We start from the raw sequence: 21,173 nt of genomic DNA, 5'->3' as shown, positions 1-21,173 counted from the left end.
GGATCATAGTTACTTGTAGTGTCAATCAAAAAAACAATAAATCTGAACACCATATGCCGAACAATTGTTTTGAGCATAGTGTTAGCAACAAAATCTGCTAGCTTTTGTCATGGCCACTGAAAAAAAAACAAGACTCTGAAAAAAGTGTTGACATTTAAAAATCTACATATGTAGGTTAAATAACAACTGAAAAATGCTTTGCAGTCTTAAACAAATATAAAAAGACATGTTTATATAAGTAAAAAAGTAAAGAGCAGTTGTCCCCAACTTTTTCTAACCTAGCATACAGTGCATGCTAGCAGCTAGCCAAAGTAAGTTCCTCATTTGGTGGCTTACAAAAGTAAAAAGATCTAAATTACTTTTTCTTTTTTATAGAAACAGAAAAGACAAATATCTGTAATATCCAATTGTGTATTTCAAAATCCTCAAATACTGCAAGTTCAGATATGTGCAGAGTACAAAAAAGTACCATTAATATTTAGATGTAGATTCAACACAAATCTTATAAGAATTGCACAACAACAGCTTTTTATCTCACAATCATAATTTTACTGTTTTGTAACATACAACAGAAATTAATATAAATATAAATAAATATTGTTATTGTTATTACTGGTATATATTTTTTACTTCCAAAAGAATGACAAGACAGACATCATTAGGTGACAGATTACAGGGGAGACATTAATTTACTTTTTAATTCAGTTGTTACAAAGTGCAACACATTTGTTGTATTTACCTGTAACTGGACCGATGTCAGACTTACTTCAATTTCTCTGCAGATTCTGCAGTTTCTATGGGTCTCCAATGGCTGCTTGATATTACCAAGGAATCCCAATTCATTTTGAAAAGCTAAAATTTTAAAGACAATATCTTATATTAGCCAAGAAAATGTGTAATGGAAGAGGCAGGACATGTAAGAACAAATTAAAGTATCAACTCAGTAAAGTAATATATAAGCATATACAAAAAATGTACAAAACAAATAGTACATTTAATGACAAAACCAAATACACGGACATAATGTTGAATCTAAAAACAAAACAGCAATAAATAAATAAATAATCCCTTTAGGTTATGTCAAACCACTAAATAACGTCAAACTTAAAGGACCGTACCATATGTTCATTCATTAAAATTAATCAGTCTCACCATAATGTCCATTTAGTTCTGGATTCGTCTATATGAACATCTGAGAACTCCAGAAATACCACTTAATGGACCTGGTGAAACTGCTGAACGATCTCCACGTCTCAACTTTCAAACAAACATGGACAAAAAGTCCGTAAAGTGCTCAGAAAACAATTAAAAAAAAATAAATTGTGCAACAAACAGAAAAATTCCTCTTGATGAGGAAAATCATTTTCTAAGAATTAAATCTTTGACTACTTCCTCAACAGCTGCTTCAAGCCACCGGCTACCTCTCTTGAGCATTTTTCAAGTCTCTCTATGATTTTAAACCATAGTATAATAATTTAAAACTGATTGGAGAGTGAAACGCCTCTAAGTGCCGGAACGATCTTCTAACTATCAGGACAGTCCCCCAAGGTGTGCCTCTTGGTTGCAGCTGGGGTTAACAATGCAACTAAAGTGTGCACTGAAAGAGTGAAAGAGCTGTGAGCTCAAGCAAAATGAAAGGAGAGGCAGTAAAATCAGATGTGATTGTGAGGAAAATGTATTAGAACTTAGCTCTAAGAAGAAACAGAAGGCTTCTGCATTGTTGGATGGAGATTTCAAAGCAGAGTTATCTGAATAAATCTTCACAGTGTGCATGGAGGAACGAACCAGCTGTGGTTCGGTGTACCGTGGCCAGGATCCCAGGAAGGATATGGCCAGTTTACGTTCACGTATTGGTCCGTTGCTGGGGTTTGTCATGGGTCAGTATTTACAGTGGGACCTTTTAGTGTAATTAATGATGACATTCGGCGTAACTAAAGCCTCGGTGTCATGACGCTGCATTCTTGTCATATGGGACAGTTGGACACTATGCCGCCACCGCCAAACTTCTCATTTGATCAGTTCTCTGTTTATAGAAATCTATTTTCTCAACCTGATGAAAATGAATCAGGGTCAGCCACAGAATGCTCTGCAGTACTTTCTGTCACATTCCTTTATGTAATGGCTCATTTTTGCCATCCTTCCCATATGCCACAAATACAGACAACCATGTCTCAATCTGGTTTCAGGAAGTGTTTAACTCTTCACTTTAATGAGACAGCCTGTCTGTCATATTAGCTTCAATCAAACGAGAAGATTGATATAGACCAGGCTGTAATTGCGAGCTTGCTTTCAGTCACGCTTGGTAAATACACCTAAGTGAACAGAATGAAAGAACACTGAGTGTTTCTTATGAATGATCCACTAACTACACCTGAACTCTGAGCATCTGCAGATATCAAGGGTAGTGTGATCTTAAAGGACATTCAAAAACAGAATGATGATTACGAGCAAAGGAAAATGGATACACACATATATATCACGCAAAAAAAGAGCTGATTACTGATTATTGCTTTTCTTGTTTATGCTTGGTAGTTGCTTCACTGAGAGCAGAAACATGAGACCTTCTGGAGCCAATTCTGGTCTTCGAGAGACAGCGAGAACTAATAATCGAGGACCTTTCTCCTCATGGACAGATTGCAAACATCTACTCTCACAATATGAGTTTTCCACAACATGTCACACATTATAGAAGCTTTGTTGACAAATGAAAGTTTTTACACTTACACACACATACTAAAAAACTGAGGGTATTATAGACTGCTTCCACAATCTGCAGTTGGGGTAAATTTAGATAGGAGTGATGTTTTAAGTAAATACAAGGCCTCTGCGTCCCTGATAGGACTGATCGCTGGTGACACTAATATTATAATTATTTAAAAAAAAAATCTTAATATGAACGCAATGATTTATCATGGGTCATGCCTGTTCTCTTCTTGTACAGTCAGTCCAGACTGCGTTCATAATTAACTGAAACTAAATGTGTGCCCAGCTCAGAAACCCCAGCCAGGAGATGGGAATGACAATCTTGGAAATTATTGTGCCAGGCTCAGAAAAAAAAACCAACAAACACATGAGATGCAAGACAAAACAAGTCAATAAGTGAGTCCCAGAGGTACAGATAATCTTAAACTGGGAGTTTCCAGTCAAAAGCAAAGTTAATATAAACCTTTGCTTAAATCTTTCTTTCAAATATATGCAAAGACTTTAAAATGGAATTAATATATATAAGTTTTACACACACAACAGATTGTTCTATTATGACACTCGGTGTTGATTTTTCCTTTCATCTGCCCCCGTCCTACATCACCTAAACAATGAATTCAAACGGTGAAAGACCAAACACTTCCTGAAACCTGCAGCCTCAGTCGAGCCTGTTATGGAAGACGAGCATCGATCATCGATCACACTGAGCTGAAACGTGTCTCTGTGGTTAGGTGGAACCCGGCGGTGTCACTGTGAGAGGAAGTAAGCTCTTCAGATTACTGTCTCCATCCGCTTTTTAAGAAGTAACAAATAGAGCCTCTTTCAGGCTGATGACGACCATGCAGTTTGGAAACTGTACAGATTACTGAATGGACTTCATCACAAGGAACTATGTAAACTTTCAAGTCAAGTAAAAAAAAACAAAAAACGAAACAAAAAAACAAGACAGTACACCAAAGAAAAGATTTCAAGTGAGCAACAGCAGCATTATGATAGTGTTCCTGTTTTCACATGCTCTACGGTCTGCTCTGCAGGCAGAGACGTGCAGCAACAAGAGTTGTGCCACTGACACAAACTCCTAGCTGGTAATGAACTAAACACTCCTTGGCATTAAAAAAGTTTCTAGGAGTCAACCAATGTCTGCGTGTCGCTGACAGAACTCTTCCTCTGAACGTCTCAGGGCTACCATTGTCACAAACAGACCGTAGAAAAACAGTAGCTTATTACAATATAAATACTTGAATAATAAAAAGATAAGGGGTGCTTGATTCACTTTACCTTGATGTTTCCCCTCCTGAGACTGTTGAGGCGTCTGAAGTGGTAAATCAAGCACCCCTCAGATAGCTCAGAGATCTGAAAAGGACTTTCAAACATTTATTGTATGTACACGGTCAAAGTGTTGGGACAGCAAGCTAAAGTTAGTCTTTTTCTTTTTGCTGGTGTCGTTATTGTGGCGCACTCCAGTTTATCATACTGCAGATGCCAAAAACACAACTTGAATGAACAGCAAGGCCAATCCCCTCAAGATCACGTCTGAATGACAAATGCATATTTATACAACAGATGGACCTACAGTATTAAAGACTAAAGGCAAGTATCAAGGCATTATCACTTTGTCCTGTCCGAACTCTGAAAGCACTTCTAGTCAGACAACAAATTGTAAGACACATTAATGAGCTGTGAAGACAAACTTTGTTTAACGCACCAATTGTACCTGCAACACCGTGAACATTTACATGAGCTCAAATGATAATTTTATATAGACCAAGTGTTTATCTAAACTTTCTGAATGTTTGAAATCGGTAAGGGTTCAGAACATTTAAGGATTATTACAGTTAAGTTATTTCATCATATTTGTTGGAAAAAAAACCCATTGAGTTAGACTGCTGAATAATAACAAAGCAGCTCCCCAAATTGTAAAAATAGCAGTCCCCCAAATGGCCACTTGGGGCTGGCTCCAAAATCAAGTCAATGCCCACTGAATCCAACATTAAAATGCTTTTTTAATTTTAAAGATTTGATTTTGGTAGGGTGGATCATCAAACATCGATAGTATTGATACCAACCCCGCTATTGATACTAGCGTGATAGAATGGATACTTTTGTTTCCACTATGTAGCCCACTGAATTGTGATAAACAAATTATGTTTTTGGAAATGAAAAAATAAACCTCCAACATGCACCATGAAAAATGTCTGAAAACTTTTGTGTTGACCGTCACATCTGTTTTATTTTGATGTGACCAAAAGGTGAAAGGTGTGTTTTAATTAGAGATGGCACGATACCACTTTTTAATGTCCGATAACGATTCCGATATCATAAATTTGGATATCTGCCGATACCGACATGAATCCGATATAGTGTATTTTGTAATCAATAAAACTTTTTTTTTTATAAATATCTTGCTGCATTTTGTAGAAGTTCATACTCAAGTTTTAAAAAAACAAGAGACTGAAGTTATTCAGTTATACCTGTATGCAAAAAATACACTCCACCCAAAACATTTTATAGTTCAGCAACACTGATCAATCTAATAAATTTAAACCTACACCATCCTCCCTATTCTGGTATTTTAAAGAGTACTTAGTGGAAATATTAAGCAACCTAACTAATAGGGTTGCCAACTCCCAGCAAAAATATTAGGGAACCACCCCTCGCCCTCCACCTCATGATGCTTAATCGACATAATCAACTTTAATGCACGTGTAAAGCAAATGCACAGAAACCAATTATTTTTCTACAATAATTAAATAGATTCAACATCTTTCTTCAACAGAATTGCAGACTGCACAGATGGTACCTTCCCAAAGGAAAAAGTACTATAGCTTACTAGGATGTATATTAGACTTAATAGTTACTATATACAATAATGGATTTCTATACATTTAATCAGATGACCACTTTGGTTGTAAGATTCAGATAATTATTTATTCAAAGTTTTTAAACATAACTAAGTGATTTATGTTTAAAATCCTGCTTAAACGTTTTAAAAAAAAAATAACTTACTGAACTGTAAAAATTTTAAAAAAGGAATATATGACATAACAAAGAAAAGTATTTCCTTGTGCCCCCCTTTTCCCTGTTAATGTCCAACCTGGCCCCTGACAAAACTTTGCTAGACCTGCCCCTGCACAGTTACCAGCTGTCAGCTACATAGAAAAGGATCCTGGTGTTATTTGTCTCTCAGAAACAGTTCATAACTTCAACTCATTCATGTCACCTAAAAGGTAAACCTGTTTCTCCATCACCTGTTCAGCTCTGATGATTCAGTAAGGACATCTCCTGGTTTCATCTTCATATTTCCCTCTCACCACATAACCAAACCAATATCATGACCAGCAGCTTTACAGCTGTGGCTCCAGCAAACATCAGCTGATACTATAAATTAATATTAAATACATTCTAACAACAGCTTATCACGCTTAAACGTGGTGCTGTTGTTTACCCGCTGGTCTCCTCTTTCTGGCACAAAGTGGGCGATAAACAAATAAGAAAGACGGGACTTGCGACAGAAAAGCCGATCAGCTGATCATGATCAGTTTCATGTTTGAAGTAATAACAGGAGAGGGAAGGGGAGCGAATGAGAGAAGTAGATGCAACTGTGGAGCAAAGACAGAATAACTCCAGCTTTGTGTCTATTTTTTTAATTCTAGCTGAAGTACCGGACAAATCGCTGCCTTTTCACCTCAATATGGAACTCCAATGGCCAGTCCAGCTGTGGCTCACTATATCAGTTGTTAAGCTTAACGTGGAAATACTCTGCAAACATTCAGGGATGAACTTACACACTTACTTTTCTGGAATAGTTTTCTCTGAGATCAAATGCTGCAGTTAGGAAGCATGTACCGAGGCTCCAAATGCGCCAACAGACCGCCGACAGGTCTCGCAGACAACAGCCGCTCTGTCACGTGACACCTACTACTCCCATGCGACAAGCTGGGTTACGCCAAGTAGCGCGTTTTGTGAGGTGATTTTGTGATACTTCGTATCGGATTACATTTTTTATTTCCCTCCGATATCCGATCCAGTAATTTAGGTCAGTATCGGACCGATACGTAATATCGGATCGGTCCATCTCTAGTTTTAATATATTGTTGAAAGTAAAAGTCACAGTGATTTAGTGGTCATTAAAATGTGCTCTGGATTTGCATTAAGGAGTTAATGATTTAATGATTCATCTGTAGGGTCATGACAAACTACTGCATTCTGTACACTAGTGTTAGTTAGCTGTGTCGCTTTGTAGCAATTAAAACCAAAAATCTGAAGTGTTTCCAAATAATGATAACGATGATCCGCTTAAAGCATGCCGGACATTTGAATTTTATATTGACATCTGGTCTGTGTAGTTCATGTTTTGTTGTTACTCGTCCAGGTTACATCCAGGAACAATCCAGGAAGCTGTGATTGGCACATGCAGGCAGTGATTCATTTTAGCTGTTAGGAGCCAAAATTGTGATCAAGATTAAAATGTAATTAACTGCAGCCCTAAGAACGGTGTTCAAAAAAGCACCGTGTAGAGTTACTCTCATTATTAATCAGAGTCTTCATATTGATTTGTAGATTTTAAATACAACAGGATACATTTTCACATCGCTTGGCAACCGGTAAATCTTAAAAGAATGAGATGGAATCATTAAAAGCACCAGCTTCGCCATCAATAAACATGCTACTCCCTTTGGGAAATCTCTGCAGAGCATGCCACGCATTTAAACTTCAGTGTAATATAAATTATTAAATTTAAATTCAGAGGACATTAATTCTTTCTAACTTGTAATTTTCTTCACATTGGGTAGCATGAGAGCTCATACAAATGGCCACTTTTGCAGAATAGCAGATGGCATAAATGTAAAAGACAAATCGTTGTATACTAATGTTTCATGTCACCTCTTTCTGCCATGCACACTTTCATGATGAAGCACTGATAAGCCACACTGCTCATCGTGCTCACCACGTATGGAAGCCCTAAGGTTAAATTCACTCAGCAATGCACACGACAGATGGGAGTGCTGCAATGAGGAGAGGACGTCTCATATTCATGTCGCCCAAATGACTGTGAAAACCTGCAGTTTGATCGCTGTCCAACTTTAGCTCTCTGTCCCATTACTTCCTTTTTTTGACACAGTTGGGATTTAGCGAGTCAGAAAGTGAAGTATTGGGCGTACAGCTCCTCTTCTTTTGTGACGTATTCTTTGCTTTTTCCTGGATTCATCCGCGCAGGGTCCGATGGTGTCGCAGAGTTGGCTTCAGGAAGGCTGAGGGAGGGAAGAAAAACATCTGTTAGAATAATGAGGAGGCAGAAGCTCGAGGACAGAGAAATGCTCTGTCAGGAATTCACAGGCTTACAGATGTATGCAATCAGATGGTCACAGATTTTTAGCTGACAAGCTCGGGAGCTTCACAGAACAGAAAATAATAGTGATTGCCTTGTTTGTTGTGATCGTTGGCAGCAGCCACTGTCAGAGCATAATGGGGGAGATCCAGTGAGTGCTCCTACTCGATGTCATACAAGTGAAGAAGTGGTGGTGTAATGTCCAAAATCCAGCATGGACATAGACTTAGACTGCCCACATTTAAGGACACATGCACAAAGGAGAGCTTGGGACTAAAACACCAAACCTAAAATTATAAATAACGCAAACTTCAAATCACCAAATCCTTTTTCTACATCCTGAATTGGACATGCCACCAGTGTACCATGATGAGGTGGGATGCTCATTCACAAAATAAGTCTAAAAGAGAAGCAATAGGACCTTTTTGCTATCAGGTAGCAATGCTGACCCCCTTCCCTCTGGAAACTGGGGCAATTGTGGCTCAAGAGCTGGGAGTTCGTCTTGTAATCGGAAGGTTGCCGGTTCGAGCCCTGGCTTGGACAGTCTCGGTCGTTGTGTCCTTGGGCAAGACACTTCACCCGTTGCCTACTGGTGGTGGTCAGAGGGCCCGGTGGCGCCAGTGTCCGGCAGCCTCGCCTCTGTCAGTGCGCCCCAGGGTGGCTGTGGCTACAATGTAGCTTGCCATCACCAGTGTGTGAATGTGTGTGTGAATGGGTGGATGACTGGATATGTAAGGCGCTTTGGGGTCCTTAGGGACTAGTAAGGCGCTATATAAATACAGGCCATTTACCATTTACCATTTAACTAACATAACTGCAATATTGGATTTTTAAGATCAATATCAATACTCGCGATTTAAAAAATCTGATATTCCGACATATCAGCCGATATTTTCTTTCAGGCATACAATATGCGAACAGATTTCCTTAATGTTTGAGTGGTTATTTATTTACTTGTTTATTCTCTCCCAAGTGTGCTCTGATTACCTGCAGATTGCCCTCTAGTGGACAAACTTTTTAATGTCAACACTCTTACTATGGTAAAGACTTTTTCTCCTGTCTCTTTATTTTTGAACATTTATAAGCCATTACAAATGCAAATACTGACATACTGACAAATAGTTAATATCGGTTTATTTATTGTCTTGCCTGTAAGTTTTTTCATTGCTTATTCTGCAGATTTTGTGGAAGATACTTTGCAACCCACCTCCACCCCTCTGATACAGTCACCATGCTTTCCTTGAATGTGTTAGCAGAAGAATGGAGTCCCAGAGCAGAGTGGTTACTGCCAAATGTAAATCACTGTAGATGTAAATGTACGGACACATATGTATATTACTCAGGTGCTTCAGTTTCCATGCTATTCCTGAGCCTGCAATCAGTGCACAGGTCAGTGGAAGTTTGGACATGTTGCATAAAGCTTGGGACACTTTAAATGAACAAAAACAGTTTTTGTTATAGTTGGCTGCTCCTTTTAAGGATCCATGGCATAACGGGTGGTGGCAATGATTGGTAACTGTTTAGATATAGCAAGATTGCACAATACGAGCACAAAAGAAGCAGTAAAGTAAAAAAACAACACAAAAACATGACAGACTTCAGCTTTAAACTAAACTGCAGCTCGATTACGAGATGGGAAAAAGTTGGAGAACTTTCAAACAAAGTCTGCGGTTCAGCTGCAGTTTATACCCTCGAGCCTCAGACCTCCCAATGATTTCTAATCAACGGCCGCAGCAAACAGAACTCCTTCATTTGTTTGTCCACTGCCTTCTGTGGAGAGAACAAAGCCCAAAACTATTTCTTATTTCTTTCTCTTTCAAGTTTTACATTTGCAAGTTGCTGCAAAGCTTTCAAAGCAATCATTTGTTTGCCTCTTTGCTTCACTCCCAGTTTAAAGTCCCACTGAGACTGATTTGTAAGTGCACTGTCTCCGGGTTGGTTCTCATCTTTTTGTAAAATATTTTTTACGAGGATTTACAGTGCATTGTCTTTGATTGCGCCACATTGAGAAAATGAAAAGTGTGATGTTAATGAGCGTAATGTATCAAAAAGAGATTATATGTTCATTATTTTTGGGTGTTGACCCCGATGTAATGGAGCGAGGCTGCAGTGTTGAAAAGAAATGAAAAGATCAATGCTGCACTCGTATTAGCTCGGGCCTAAATTAAAATGATAAAAAGTAGAGAACAGAAAGAAAAAGAAGTTGTCTCTCATATTTCATCTCTGGACATTGTCAGAACAAAAGGAAAAAATAGGAGTAACAGCTGGTCCATAAGTGCTGATCAAATATAAACCTCACCTCGGTTGAGGGTGAGGGGGTGAGGACAGAAAGGAGGGAAACTAAGAAGTGAGGTGAAAGATTGGGATAGTGGAAGCAGCAGCAGACATCACATAATTCACTGCTTGAATATGTGAAGTGAAGGTGAACGGTGGGCAGCAGTAGCAGAAATGCACTTTAGTTCTCACCTCCCGAAGCTCTGCAGGCCCTGATGCTGCACCACAGATTCCTGAGGATGAGGAGCATGAGGAAGAGCAAGGCTTGGCATGGGATGATGTGGAGGATGAGGAGAAGAAGGAGGAGGAGGAGGAGGATGCTGAGGAAGAGGAGCAGGAGGATAAGGGCTGAATAGGGGAAGGGGTTTCCTAAGTCGGGGGAGGGATCTCTGGAGGGGGGAGTTAGGAGGCGCAAAAGGGCCTCCTGATCCTACCTCCTCCACCTCCCGTCCCTCCTCTTCCTGTCCTTCATGAGTCATGGTGGGAGGGCTGACGAATCGGAGAGCTGAATGGCTAGGAAAGCTGGTGAAGCGGTGATCTGATTGGCTGCCTGTTTTTGACTACAGACACACATAGAGAGGCGAGACATGAATGCCGGCTATCTTTAGCTAACTCAGATCAAACTACTAACTGGTTTTAACAACGTGCCTGTCATGCTGTGTAGTTTCCATGGTAACCAAAGTGGTTAAAGCTATTAGCATCATCTCAGATAATGACCTTTAACCTAAACTTGCATCCCTGCCTAAGCAAATCCAGTGAAGAGCAGGAGTAAAGTGCTTATATGCATCTTTCAAATTCCAGTCTACTAAGTGTGATCAAAAGTTCTGTGATTCCACTCATAAAAAGCGGAAATCTTACCTGATTTAAAATGAACTGTGATCCTCTTCAAGGAATCTCCTCGTGCAGGTCTGGACTAACTCCAGTACCATTCCTGGTATTTTAAGATTACGTCCTATTCGATTCAGGTATTAATGTTGGATCTCTTCCACTATATCAGTTTCATTTTACGACAGAGGGAGTCCAAACTAACTAGTGTCATACAAAGTTTGCATTGGTATGGCCAATAAAACTGTTTTCAGTGCACTTTGAGTGGGTATATTAAGGTACACCATGTTTTTCTCCCTCAGATGTGTCAACACTGGGAAAAAAAGAGAAAAGCACGCTCCTGGTGTTGGTTGTGACCTGATGTACCACATCTTCTTATAGCTGGAGACCCAACTCATCACCAGTGATGATGTTCATCCAAAAAGGTTGGTGAGTTTGACACAGAAGTTGAGATTTTTGTGTGCAAAAAAATTGCAGAGACCACAAAGTGGTCAGAACACGGCACCCAGTGATCTAAAAGTCCAAGTTAGAAGTAGACCAGAGGTGCACAGTGGGAGAGCAGGAATATTTCATCTGGGATGTGTGGCTTTTATTTTTTTGTTTGTAAAGCTTATAGAACTTTTTGATCACACCTTGTATTATCTTACCTGGAAGGACCGCCTTCCACATGGTAGGGGAATACAATACAGTTTGTGGCAGCTTTTGCTAACACAACCGTCAATCTTTTTTAGATTTTTAGTTATCGTCTCTTCAGAGATTATGCCTTAAAATGTTTCAACATACACTGATCAGGCATAACATTATGACCACCAGCCTAATATTGCATTGGTCTACCCTTGAATTAAATCCAGTAAGTGGTGCGGAGGGGCATCCACGGATTGGACTAGTTTGTCCAGCATTGGTCCAGAATTTGGAGGCCAAGTCAACACCTCAAACTTCTTGTTGTGCTCCTCAAACCATTTCTTCTTTGTGGCAGGGCAGATTATTCTGTGCCACAGCCTTCAAGGAATACTGTTTCCATGAAAGGATGTACACGGTGTGCAACAGTGGTTAGGTAGGTGGTGCGTGTCAAATTAACATCCACATGGATGGCAGGACACAACGTTTATCACAATGTTTCCCAGAAGACAGTGTGATTGCCCAAAGCATCATCATCACCATGATCACCGTGTCTGGTCAACAAACTGTGATGCTCTGACGCCTTTCTGTCAGAATCAGCATCAACTACAGTGGGGCAAAAAAGTATTTAGTCAGCCACCGATTGTGCAAGTTCCCCCACCTAAAATGATGACAGAGGTCAGTAATTTGGTCAATAACAAAAGTACAACTCAATACTTTGTAACATAACCTTTGTTGGCAATAACAGAGGTCAAACGTTTACTATAGGTCTTTACCAGGTTTGCACACACAGTAGCTGGTATTTTGGCCCATTCCTCCATGCAGATCTTCTCGAGAGCAGTGATGTTTTGGGGCTGTCGCCGAGCAACACGGACTTTCAACTCCCACCACAGATTTTCTATGGGGTTGAGGTCTGGAGACTGGCTAGGCCACTCCAGGACTTTCAAATGCTTCTTACGGAGCCACTCCTTTGTTGCCCGGGCGGTGTGTTTTGGATCATTGTCATGTTGGAAGACCCAGCCTCGTTTCATCTTCAAAGTTCTCACTGATGGAAGGAGGTTTTGGCTCAAAATCTCATGATACATGGCCCCATTCATTCTGTCCTTAACACGGATCAGTCGTCCTGTCCCCTTGGCAGAAAAACAGCCCCATAGCATGATGTTTCCACCCCCATGCTTCACAGTAGGTATGGTGTTCTTGGGATGCAACTCAGTATTCTTCTTCCTCCAAACACGACGAGTTGAGTTTATACCAAAAAGTTCTACTTTGGTTTCATCTGACCACATGACATTCTCCCAATCCTCTGCTGTATCATCCATGTGCTCTCTGGCAAACTTCAGACGGGCCTGGACATGCACTGGCTTCAGCAGCGGAACACGTCTGGCACTGCGGGATTTGATTCCCTGCCGTTGTAGTGTGTTACTGATGGTGACCTTTGTTACTTTGGTCCCAGCTCTCTGCAGGTCATTCACCAGGTCCCCCCGTGTGGTTCTGGGATCTTTGCTCACCGTTCTCATGATCATTTTGACCCCACGGGATGAGATCTTGCGTGGAGCCCCAGATCGAGGGAGATTATCAGTGGTCTTGTATGTCTTCCATTTTCTGATGATTGCTCCCACAGTTGATTTTTTCACACCAAGCTGCTTGCCTATTGTAGATTCACTCTTCCCAGTCTGGTGCAGGTCTACAATACTTTTCCTGGTGTCCTTCGAAAGCTCTTTGGTCTTGGCCATGGCGGAGTTTGGAGTCTGACTGTTTGAGGCTGTGGACAGGTGTCTTTTATACAGATGATGAGTTCAAACAGGTGCCATTCATACAGGTAACGAGTGGGGGACAGAAAAGCTTCTTACAGAAGACGTTACAGGTCTGTGAGAGCCAGAGATTTTCCTTGTTTGAGGTGACCAAATACTTATTTTCCACCCTGATTTACGAATAAATTCTTTACAAATCCTACCATGTGAATTCATGGATTTTTTTTTCACATTCTGTGTCTCACAGTTGAAGTGTACCTCTGGTGCAAATTACTGACCTCTGTCATCATTTTAAGTGGGGGAACTTGCACAATCGGTGGCTGACTAAATACTTTTTTGCCCCACTGTAGTTTGAGGTGCAGTAGATCATCTTTTGGACCACACAGGTCAGACAGCCTTCTGTACCCAATCATCAGTGAGCCTTGGCCACCCATGACCCTGTTGCTAGTTCACCACTGTTCCTTCCTCGGACCATTTTTGATAGATACAGACCACTGCAGGCTGGGAACACCCCACAAAAGCTGCAATTTTGGAGATGCTCTAACCTGTTCGTCTAGCTATCACAGTTTGTCCCTCGTTAAACTCGCTCAAATCCTCACGCTTGACCATTTTTCTCCTTCATCAGCTCGGGGGACAAATATTCACTTGCTCCCTGATATTTCCCACTAACAGGTGCCATGATGAAGAGATAATCAGTGTTATTTACTTCAGCTGTCAGCGGCCATAATGTTATGCCTGGTCGGTGTACGGCGAAAAGTACATTTCCTCGACTGTCACTGGACGGCTGTCACAAGGGTTTATCATATGGCCAAATGCACAATGCACTAGATTACATATTATAACAAGCAGCAGCAAAACCTCATTAATATATTTTCTACACACTGGCATTGCAATATTTTTGTAGGGGATCAACCAAATATGTTTAGCGCAAGTCAGCAAAGAATGCATGAAAAAAAGAGCATAAATTAAAATATAGGCACAGAGTAGCCTTGAATAATCTCTCAGTGTTCCCTGAGGGGACTTGCTGGAGAGAGAGAGCTGCTATCTTCCTCACTTTCTTGATATCCCCACTAGTTGGCAAACTGAGAGATTTTCCAGTCCTACACATTGGAAGCTTAGACGTGTGAGCGAAGGACTGAAGATGCATATGTTATTCAATATAAACAACCCACAGCGAGCAACACAGGCACGATTAGGAGGAGGAGGAGGATGGAAATGAGGAGACGATGAGCTGATGTTATGATACTGAAATCAAGTGTTATTGTTCTTGAATGACTCAAACTGAAGCTGTGACAGCTGTGTTCACACATGAAGGATGATGAGCAGCTTTGTACAAAGATAACAGTTATCATGAGTCGTGTGCAATGGGCACCAGGTTTCAGGAAGAACGCTCAATGGCGCTCAGACAACAGACGAAAAAATGGGAGCATAAAGAGGAAGACAAGAAGATTACACAAGCACACGGGCCGCAAACATTCTTCTTTTCTTACAGCTGGTAGCAGAACAATGCGTGAAGATAATCAGGTACAATAGCAACACAGAAGGTTTTAGTGTCCTTGTGCTTTTCTCTTGCTGCAAATCTATTTCTACATAATAAAGAAACATAGTTTATATGGATAAATTATGTTTGCTACCCTCATTAGGCGGGATAATGATCAATAACTTCATCTGGCGGCTGTAAACAAAGCTGGGTAACTATGCCAAGACGCATGCAGTGACTGCCCTGGTGTTTCTCCAATCCTCAGCCTGTTGGATGAGTTGATTCATTGCAGAGTGCAGCTCACCTTTACAGGTTTCACTGGTTTGAATTTATGACTCAAGGGGATTACTTCCATTTATCTTCAAGGATGATCTCAGTACATTTGCACTATATATCATATGTTGGGTGTTTGAGTATGTAATAAATGATAAGAAATATGTGTTTGGTACGTGGATGTGGGTCTTTACATTCTCTGGAGTTCATACAGTGTTAAAGATAGATCCTTACAGTAAAACACTCAGTCATACATTTAAGCCGTTTTCACACATGCACGGCAGGCCTGAACTTTTCAATATCAGCAGTGGGAACGGCATTAAACAGTGTTTTCTTTTTAACCCGTGTGGTCCTTGTTTGTGGCAATTAACTAAATGCAGGCAATTATCTAGAGAGTTAAAAGCAAGCGAGCAGGCATCGTATGTCCTGCTGTGCGCTACATGTCAGAAGGGACCACCAGAGTTCATGTGTGAAAACGACTTAATACTTACCGGGTAAATAGGTGAAGCAGATGACTTCAGCTGTACAGAAGTTTGGTATGCTGTAAGACTGAAGCATCCACACCATTCACAGTGAAAAAAAGCAGTGTGGAATGAGCCCACTCACCTTAATAAGAGGGTTGATGACACCGACATTGGCACTGGAGTTAAAGACCTTGTTGAATCCCGTCTCTCGGTTGACCAACTCCAGCTGGTAGAACTTCTTGTCATCCTATATAAAAAAATGACAACATGTTGCAGTCAAACTCCACCCCAATCAAAACACACTCCACTATTCTTCTGTCTGTTTGCCAACACACATTTTTAATAGTCACAGTTTGCATTCCCTCAGTATTTTCAACTAAAACTACACCAAATCAATAATTTCTTGACTCACTGTCTTGCATTCGAAGGATAAGCAAGCGCACATACACGATCCTGTTTACACACATGGATTCATAATTTAAAGAATAACAAAGTGACTTGTGGATCAGCATCTTGAAAAAAGTCTACTGAGATCCCGACTGACACACAGCAGAACCACAAAGGGCGGTTCCACATTAAGACTTCATGAAGTTATCAGCAGCATGCTGCAAAGACACAGGTCCTCCACAGTGCCTCGAAGGGCCACGCACAAGGAGTAAGAGTGAAGAAGTAGAGACATCGCTCAAACCGAGTTCTGCTTATCAACATTTAACTGCATCGCAGGATCTTTATCAAATCCCAAAGACGCAGCTTGCTCGCTAACTTTTCTTTCCTAAGTAAACAACATCTGCTGGTCGAGACCCTTATATGCAGTCAGATGAAGGAACTTTCAAAGAAATACATTTTTAACCCTGAGAACTGTTGAATGTTTGACCTCGCTTCCAGCGATTAATCCTTGATTTAGACTTTCTCACGAACTGCATGTCTATTTTTCAGTTTACTTCTCAGAGACTATCCCATGCCAAGATCTGGACTCATGGACCCCCGCGTCTACTCACCACCAGCTTTTTGACCAGAGCTTCTCTTTCAGTCACCATCTCTCTGAGCTCTGCGATCACATGCAGGTCTTCTGGTCGGCTTTCTCTGTTTCTTAACTTGTCCTCTGTGCCCTCCAACCTGGACGCACCCAGGAAACATTAAGAGTTAAATAAACAGGAACAAAGTGTGGCACCAGAGAGACAAAAGGAAGACAAAACAGAGACAACTTTGATCTATCTTGAAACAGTAGCAGCCCAAAAGAGCCACAGAAGAGGTTTCATCACACGGTTTTATGTCTTACAGTATTTGTAGAGCAGAAATCTTGTCTTTGAGGACCTCCTGGGCCTTGTTGAAGTCAGCCAGCATGATTTGTGTTTCTCTCTGATGGATTGCATTGAGCTCCCCCATCTCTCGCTCGTGTCTCTTTGCAAGGTCTTGTTCATGAGCTCTGCAGCAAAGACAGAAGTCATAAATGAATAAATCATTAGGCGAACTTTTCTGCTAGATGCATATTTCCTAAAGTGCCACCAAGTATCACAAGTTTACACTTAAATAATAATCACTTTGGGACTTTTCCTCTGCCTCTATACCAGTACATTTAATTTCCCGGAAGGGGGACCTGTGACATTGACATCGCATTTCAGTAAATTATAGAGGCCGACAGCAAGATGTGCAGCTGCAAAGTGAACTCTGCTGGGACACAAAGCACAGCTGGTACAGGGAGCATCCGGTCCCTCAGTGCTTACTGTGTCAATGTCAGAGTGTTAATTTATGTGTCTGCAATCTAAGTTAAAGAACGTAATGAAGAGTGTGCTTCATTTACATATGGGGACCATTAGAATTAAACTTCCTATAAGAAATGTGAAGAAGCAGAGCCAGGGTTACTGGCACAGGCTGCCAACGCTTGCACGAGTAGCGGACGAACATCCGTCTTTAATGGCTGTGGTTTTGCTTTCACATTTTCTTTTTAGCATCACTCACTCATTAAAGTAACTGTTTTTACAAGCTTAACCCTGGACAGTAGCACTCAAACCACTAGAAAAGGGCATTTCAGCAATTCTTGAGGAATTTTAATTTAAAAAAAACTATCCTAATATAATTAGTGTTTTCTCACATTGGGGCAGACAAATATGACAGAAAGTCTGTGTTACGAACAACAAATTAAGCTTGAAAGACGCTGACATTTACCCTGTTGGAATACTTCATTAAAGCTGGAGAAGCAAACATAGTCACAGTGGTCTTTAGGTTATAAAAAAGAGCACGGGAGTCAAAATGCGGTAGGCAAAAGACTTTGTGGCGTTTTTCCACGCAAGAAAAATGAAACCAGTGCACGAGTGCCTTAACTTGCATTCTAGCCACCAGATGGCGACAGTGGTGGCTACAAAAAGACTGGATCCTACAGAAACCTATGGTTTGTGTGTTGACCTCTATAAACATTTTCCTGCTGAGTTTATGAGCCAATTTTGGATCTTATTAAATAAAAAATTAAGTCTGTTTTGTAAATCTTGATCATCCCATGTTCCAAAACGGAGGATTATCTGGGCTATGCTGATTGGCTAGCCACCTGTGACTGACAATGAGGGTATAATATGCAGACAGACCAAGCCCTGCTCCAAACCAAGATGGCAATTAAATACCATGAATGTCTTCATGGTAGCTACATCCATCTTTTATACTGCCTGTCGTAAAGCTGGAAGGCAACACTGATTCATTTTAAGTCAATACAAACTCTGCTGGCTTAGAACAGATAGGCTGGAGTTGTGGAAGCAGGCGTGTAAAACATGAAACTCTGAGCTGAGAGGTCCTTTACCCACTTTATCTAAAGCATGATGCTGATAACGCTGTGCTTGATTTAGAGCAAAACATGTTTAAAGTTCACCAGAAACTGATCAGAATACAGTATTAATATAAATAAATGCTTACACTGATAGATCTGGACATCTATAGACTTTGTTGTTTTACTGGGTATTATATAGCTATGGCTTCAATAAACAAAGTACTGGTGTTTTAACTGAAATGGTCAGACAGAGCTACACTGGAAAAAAATTTACATATGTGAAAATGAAATAAAAATATATTTTTAGACTGTGAAAAACACGTCTAATGTAAAGTGGCTTGAAAAAACTGCACTTATGAATAAACGTGACTTTTTTCAGTAAATCCTCAGAAAAAGACTAAAAATACAGACGCAAGTTTAACATGATTTCACAAATGTGATGTCATCTTTACTTAAAAGGCAGCTGTGAAATTCTAGTTTTATGCTGTGAATGCATATTTAAAATTGGATGGTTGATGCAAAAATTTCACAAATATTATTTACTTAAATACTCTTATATAAGCAAGAGTATTTAAGGGTAATGGGAGGATAATGTCTGCTGAGCTACTGAACCTTATCTGATGGTTAGCTTCGCTGCGGACCCGCAGCACCTCTTTGCCCTTCAGCTCCAGCTCTCTGGTTAGCGTGTCGATGGTCTCGTTCAGAGAGTGAATCTCATGGTCCAGATCGGTGATACGGTTGCTACGGGAACACAGCTCCGCTTGCAGGTCTGAGATACGAATTAAGAGATCTTGTTCCTAGAGGATGCACATAAGACAGAATAGGCAGTTATTTGCTAGAAGGCTTTTAAACCTTGAGATCACTTAGGGCGAAACACTGAGAGACAAGAACAAAAACAGAACTAAACCACTGTCAGTGTCACCTGCTTTTGGCTGTGCTCCATGGCTTTCTCTAGCTCTCGTTTGGTGGCAGCGTGTTCTTTGAGGTGGATTTGCTTCAGATGCTCGATGGCTGTCGCGTGGAGGTGGTTCAGTTCTGCACGAAGAGAGGCTGCAGGAAAGAGACGCCACAGGTAATGTGAGGGATCATTTCTTATGTAGTTTATGTAGAAAAATGACAACAGTGCGAAGAAATGAAAGATATTCTCATGTTTTGTGACTCCTTTCCTACATCGTACTTTCACGACTTATTCTTTTAGTTGGTTTAATATTGGAGGCAACTACTGAGATCAATTTTATCACCTAGCACATGTTCACAGATCTCAGAAAGCTGATTTCACCATTAGTTAATTTCATCCTGGTTTCCTAAAGCGTCTTACGATTTAACCACCAAATGTTTCTTTCTTCTCCTATTCTTCTAAACAGCAATAGGCAAATAATGAAGGTGATTTTGTTGTAATCACTATGGACAAAAACATCATCACAGCAGGCCGAAACAGAACCAGAACGTCTCAGTAGGTAGAAACACAATCACCAAAGGGTGGGGAAAAAATCATTGCTGCAATTTAAAACCACGCCACAGAGCGAGCCTGGCAGTGTGGAAACAACCCCGATCGATAACTACAAACCTAGACGTGTCAAAGCCACGTTTACTATATCTATCATCATTTACCCAGCTTTGCTTTCCCCTCGTCCTCCAATTCAAATCGCAGTGTCTGCAGCTCCTGGTCCGACTGCTGTCTGAGGATTTCTAAAGTCCTCCTGTGGGCCTCCTTCAAAGCGTGAACCTCCTCCCGCTGCTCCTGCTTTAGACGTTCCTCGAGGGCCTGGCAGACGGCACGGCGAGGGAGATTAAAGAGGATAGAGGGACGGAAAGGAAGGAGAAGAGAAAGGACGAAGATGACAAGACACAATATGTTACATGAAAAATATGGTTTTGAGAAAAGTGTAGTTTGGATGTCTGACTCAATATTTCCTTTTTATTTTTGGCTGAAAAATAAAAGTGAAATGTTGTAAAAAGAAAGCCAGAAGACAAAGAGAGAAAATGAACAGTGTAATCGAACCACAGCTCCAAGCTGGTTTTGAGTAACAGACTGGCACAGGAAAAGTGACAATATTAAGAACACACAAAGACTTTTGGAGACTGTCCCACTATGTACTGCATAAAAAAAGGAAGCTACTCAGCTTCAGGAAGCAGAACTGACAGCGAGATCCATCAACAGGCTGAAAATGACTAAAGAGTGTAAGTATAAAATCACTGAGCTTTTTGACACATCCTCTCAGTGCCACATAACGGAAAAAAAAACTACCTCAACCATAATTTATATCGTTTGGCTCATTTTAATATTACTTAACAAGAAAATTGGTGAAATTAAAGTAAATGATCCAAATAAAATGGCTCAGAAAGCCGGGAATTTCCTCAGGGGTTTGATTGTGCTATGAATCTTCTGCACTTCTTGACTCTGTGGCAGACATAAAAGGATCATTAAACAATATTAGAAAAGCTCAAAAACTTTTTTACTTGGTCTCAAGTAGTTTTGTTGACCAGCACTCGCTGAACTTCACAATGGATACTCTGCTACACGTAATCATTGCTGTGCTGTGGACTATATTGGAAATTCAAATTGCAGCACCTTCCACACTATAATTTCCTCTCTGGAAGAAATAACGTCAGAAACTAGAAGCTCCCAGGACGACAAATCAAGTTGTGTACCTCTTATAAAGCACTATTTTAAGGACTTTTGCTGATCACAGACTGCTAC

The 21,173-nt window shown here is 40.5% G+C and overlaps 1 protein-coding gene across 1 annotated transcript in view; it reads right to left on the bottom strand.

Annotated features, from left to right (window-relative positions):
* Nucleotides 1-7,840: 7,840 nt before the first annotated feature.
* The window catches only part of fam184aa (family with sequence similarity 184 member Aa), an 81,293-nt gene continuing 67,960 nt past the window's right edge, over nucleotides 7,841-21,173 (bottom strand). The window contains exons 17-24 of the mRNA XM_085348067.1: nucleotides 20,084-20,237; nucleotides 19,395-19,522; nucleotides 19,085-19,269; nucleotides 16,997-17,143; nucleotides 16,716-16,833; nucleotides 15,860-15,964; nucleotides 10,499-10,866; nucleotides 7,841-7,955 (exon numbers count right to left, since the gene is read on the bottom strand). Of these exons, the coding sequence (XP_085204193.1) occupies nucleotides 7,841-7,955; nucleotides 10,499-10,866; nucleotides 15,860-15,964; nucleotides 16,716-16,833; nucleotides 16,997-17,143; nucleotides 19,085-19,269; nucleotides 19,395-19,522; nucleotides 20,084-20,237 (1,320 nt within the window). The remainder of the gene's footprint in view (nucleotides 7,956-10,498; nucleotides 10,867-15,859; nucleotides 15,965-16,715; nucleotides 16,834-16,996; nucleotides 17,144-19,084; nucleotides 19,270-19,394; nucleotides 19,523-20,083; nucleotides 20,238-21,173) is intronic.

The sequence above is a fragment of the Diplotaxodon limnothrissa genome, linkage group LG23 (assembly GCF_057381915.1).
Source record: "Diplotaxodon limnothrissa isolate DT_005_m linkage group LG23, D_limnothrissa_male_GT1.1, whole genome shotgun sequence".
In the NCBI taxonomy this organism is placed as follows: domain Eukaryota; kingdom Metazoa; phylum Chordata; class Actinopteri; order Cichliformes; family Cichlidae; genus Diplotaxodon; species Diplotaxodon limnothrissa.
This window is presented reverse-complemented; position numbering and strand designations above follow the sequence as displayed.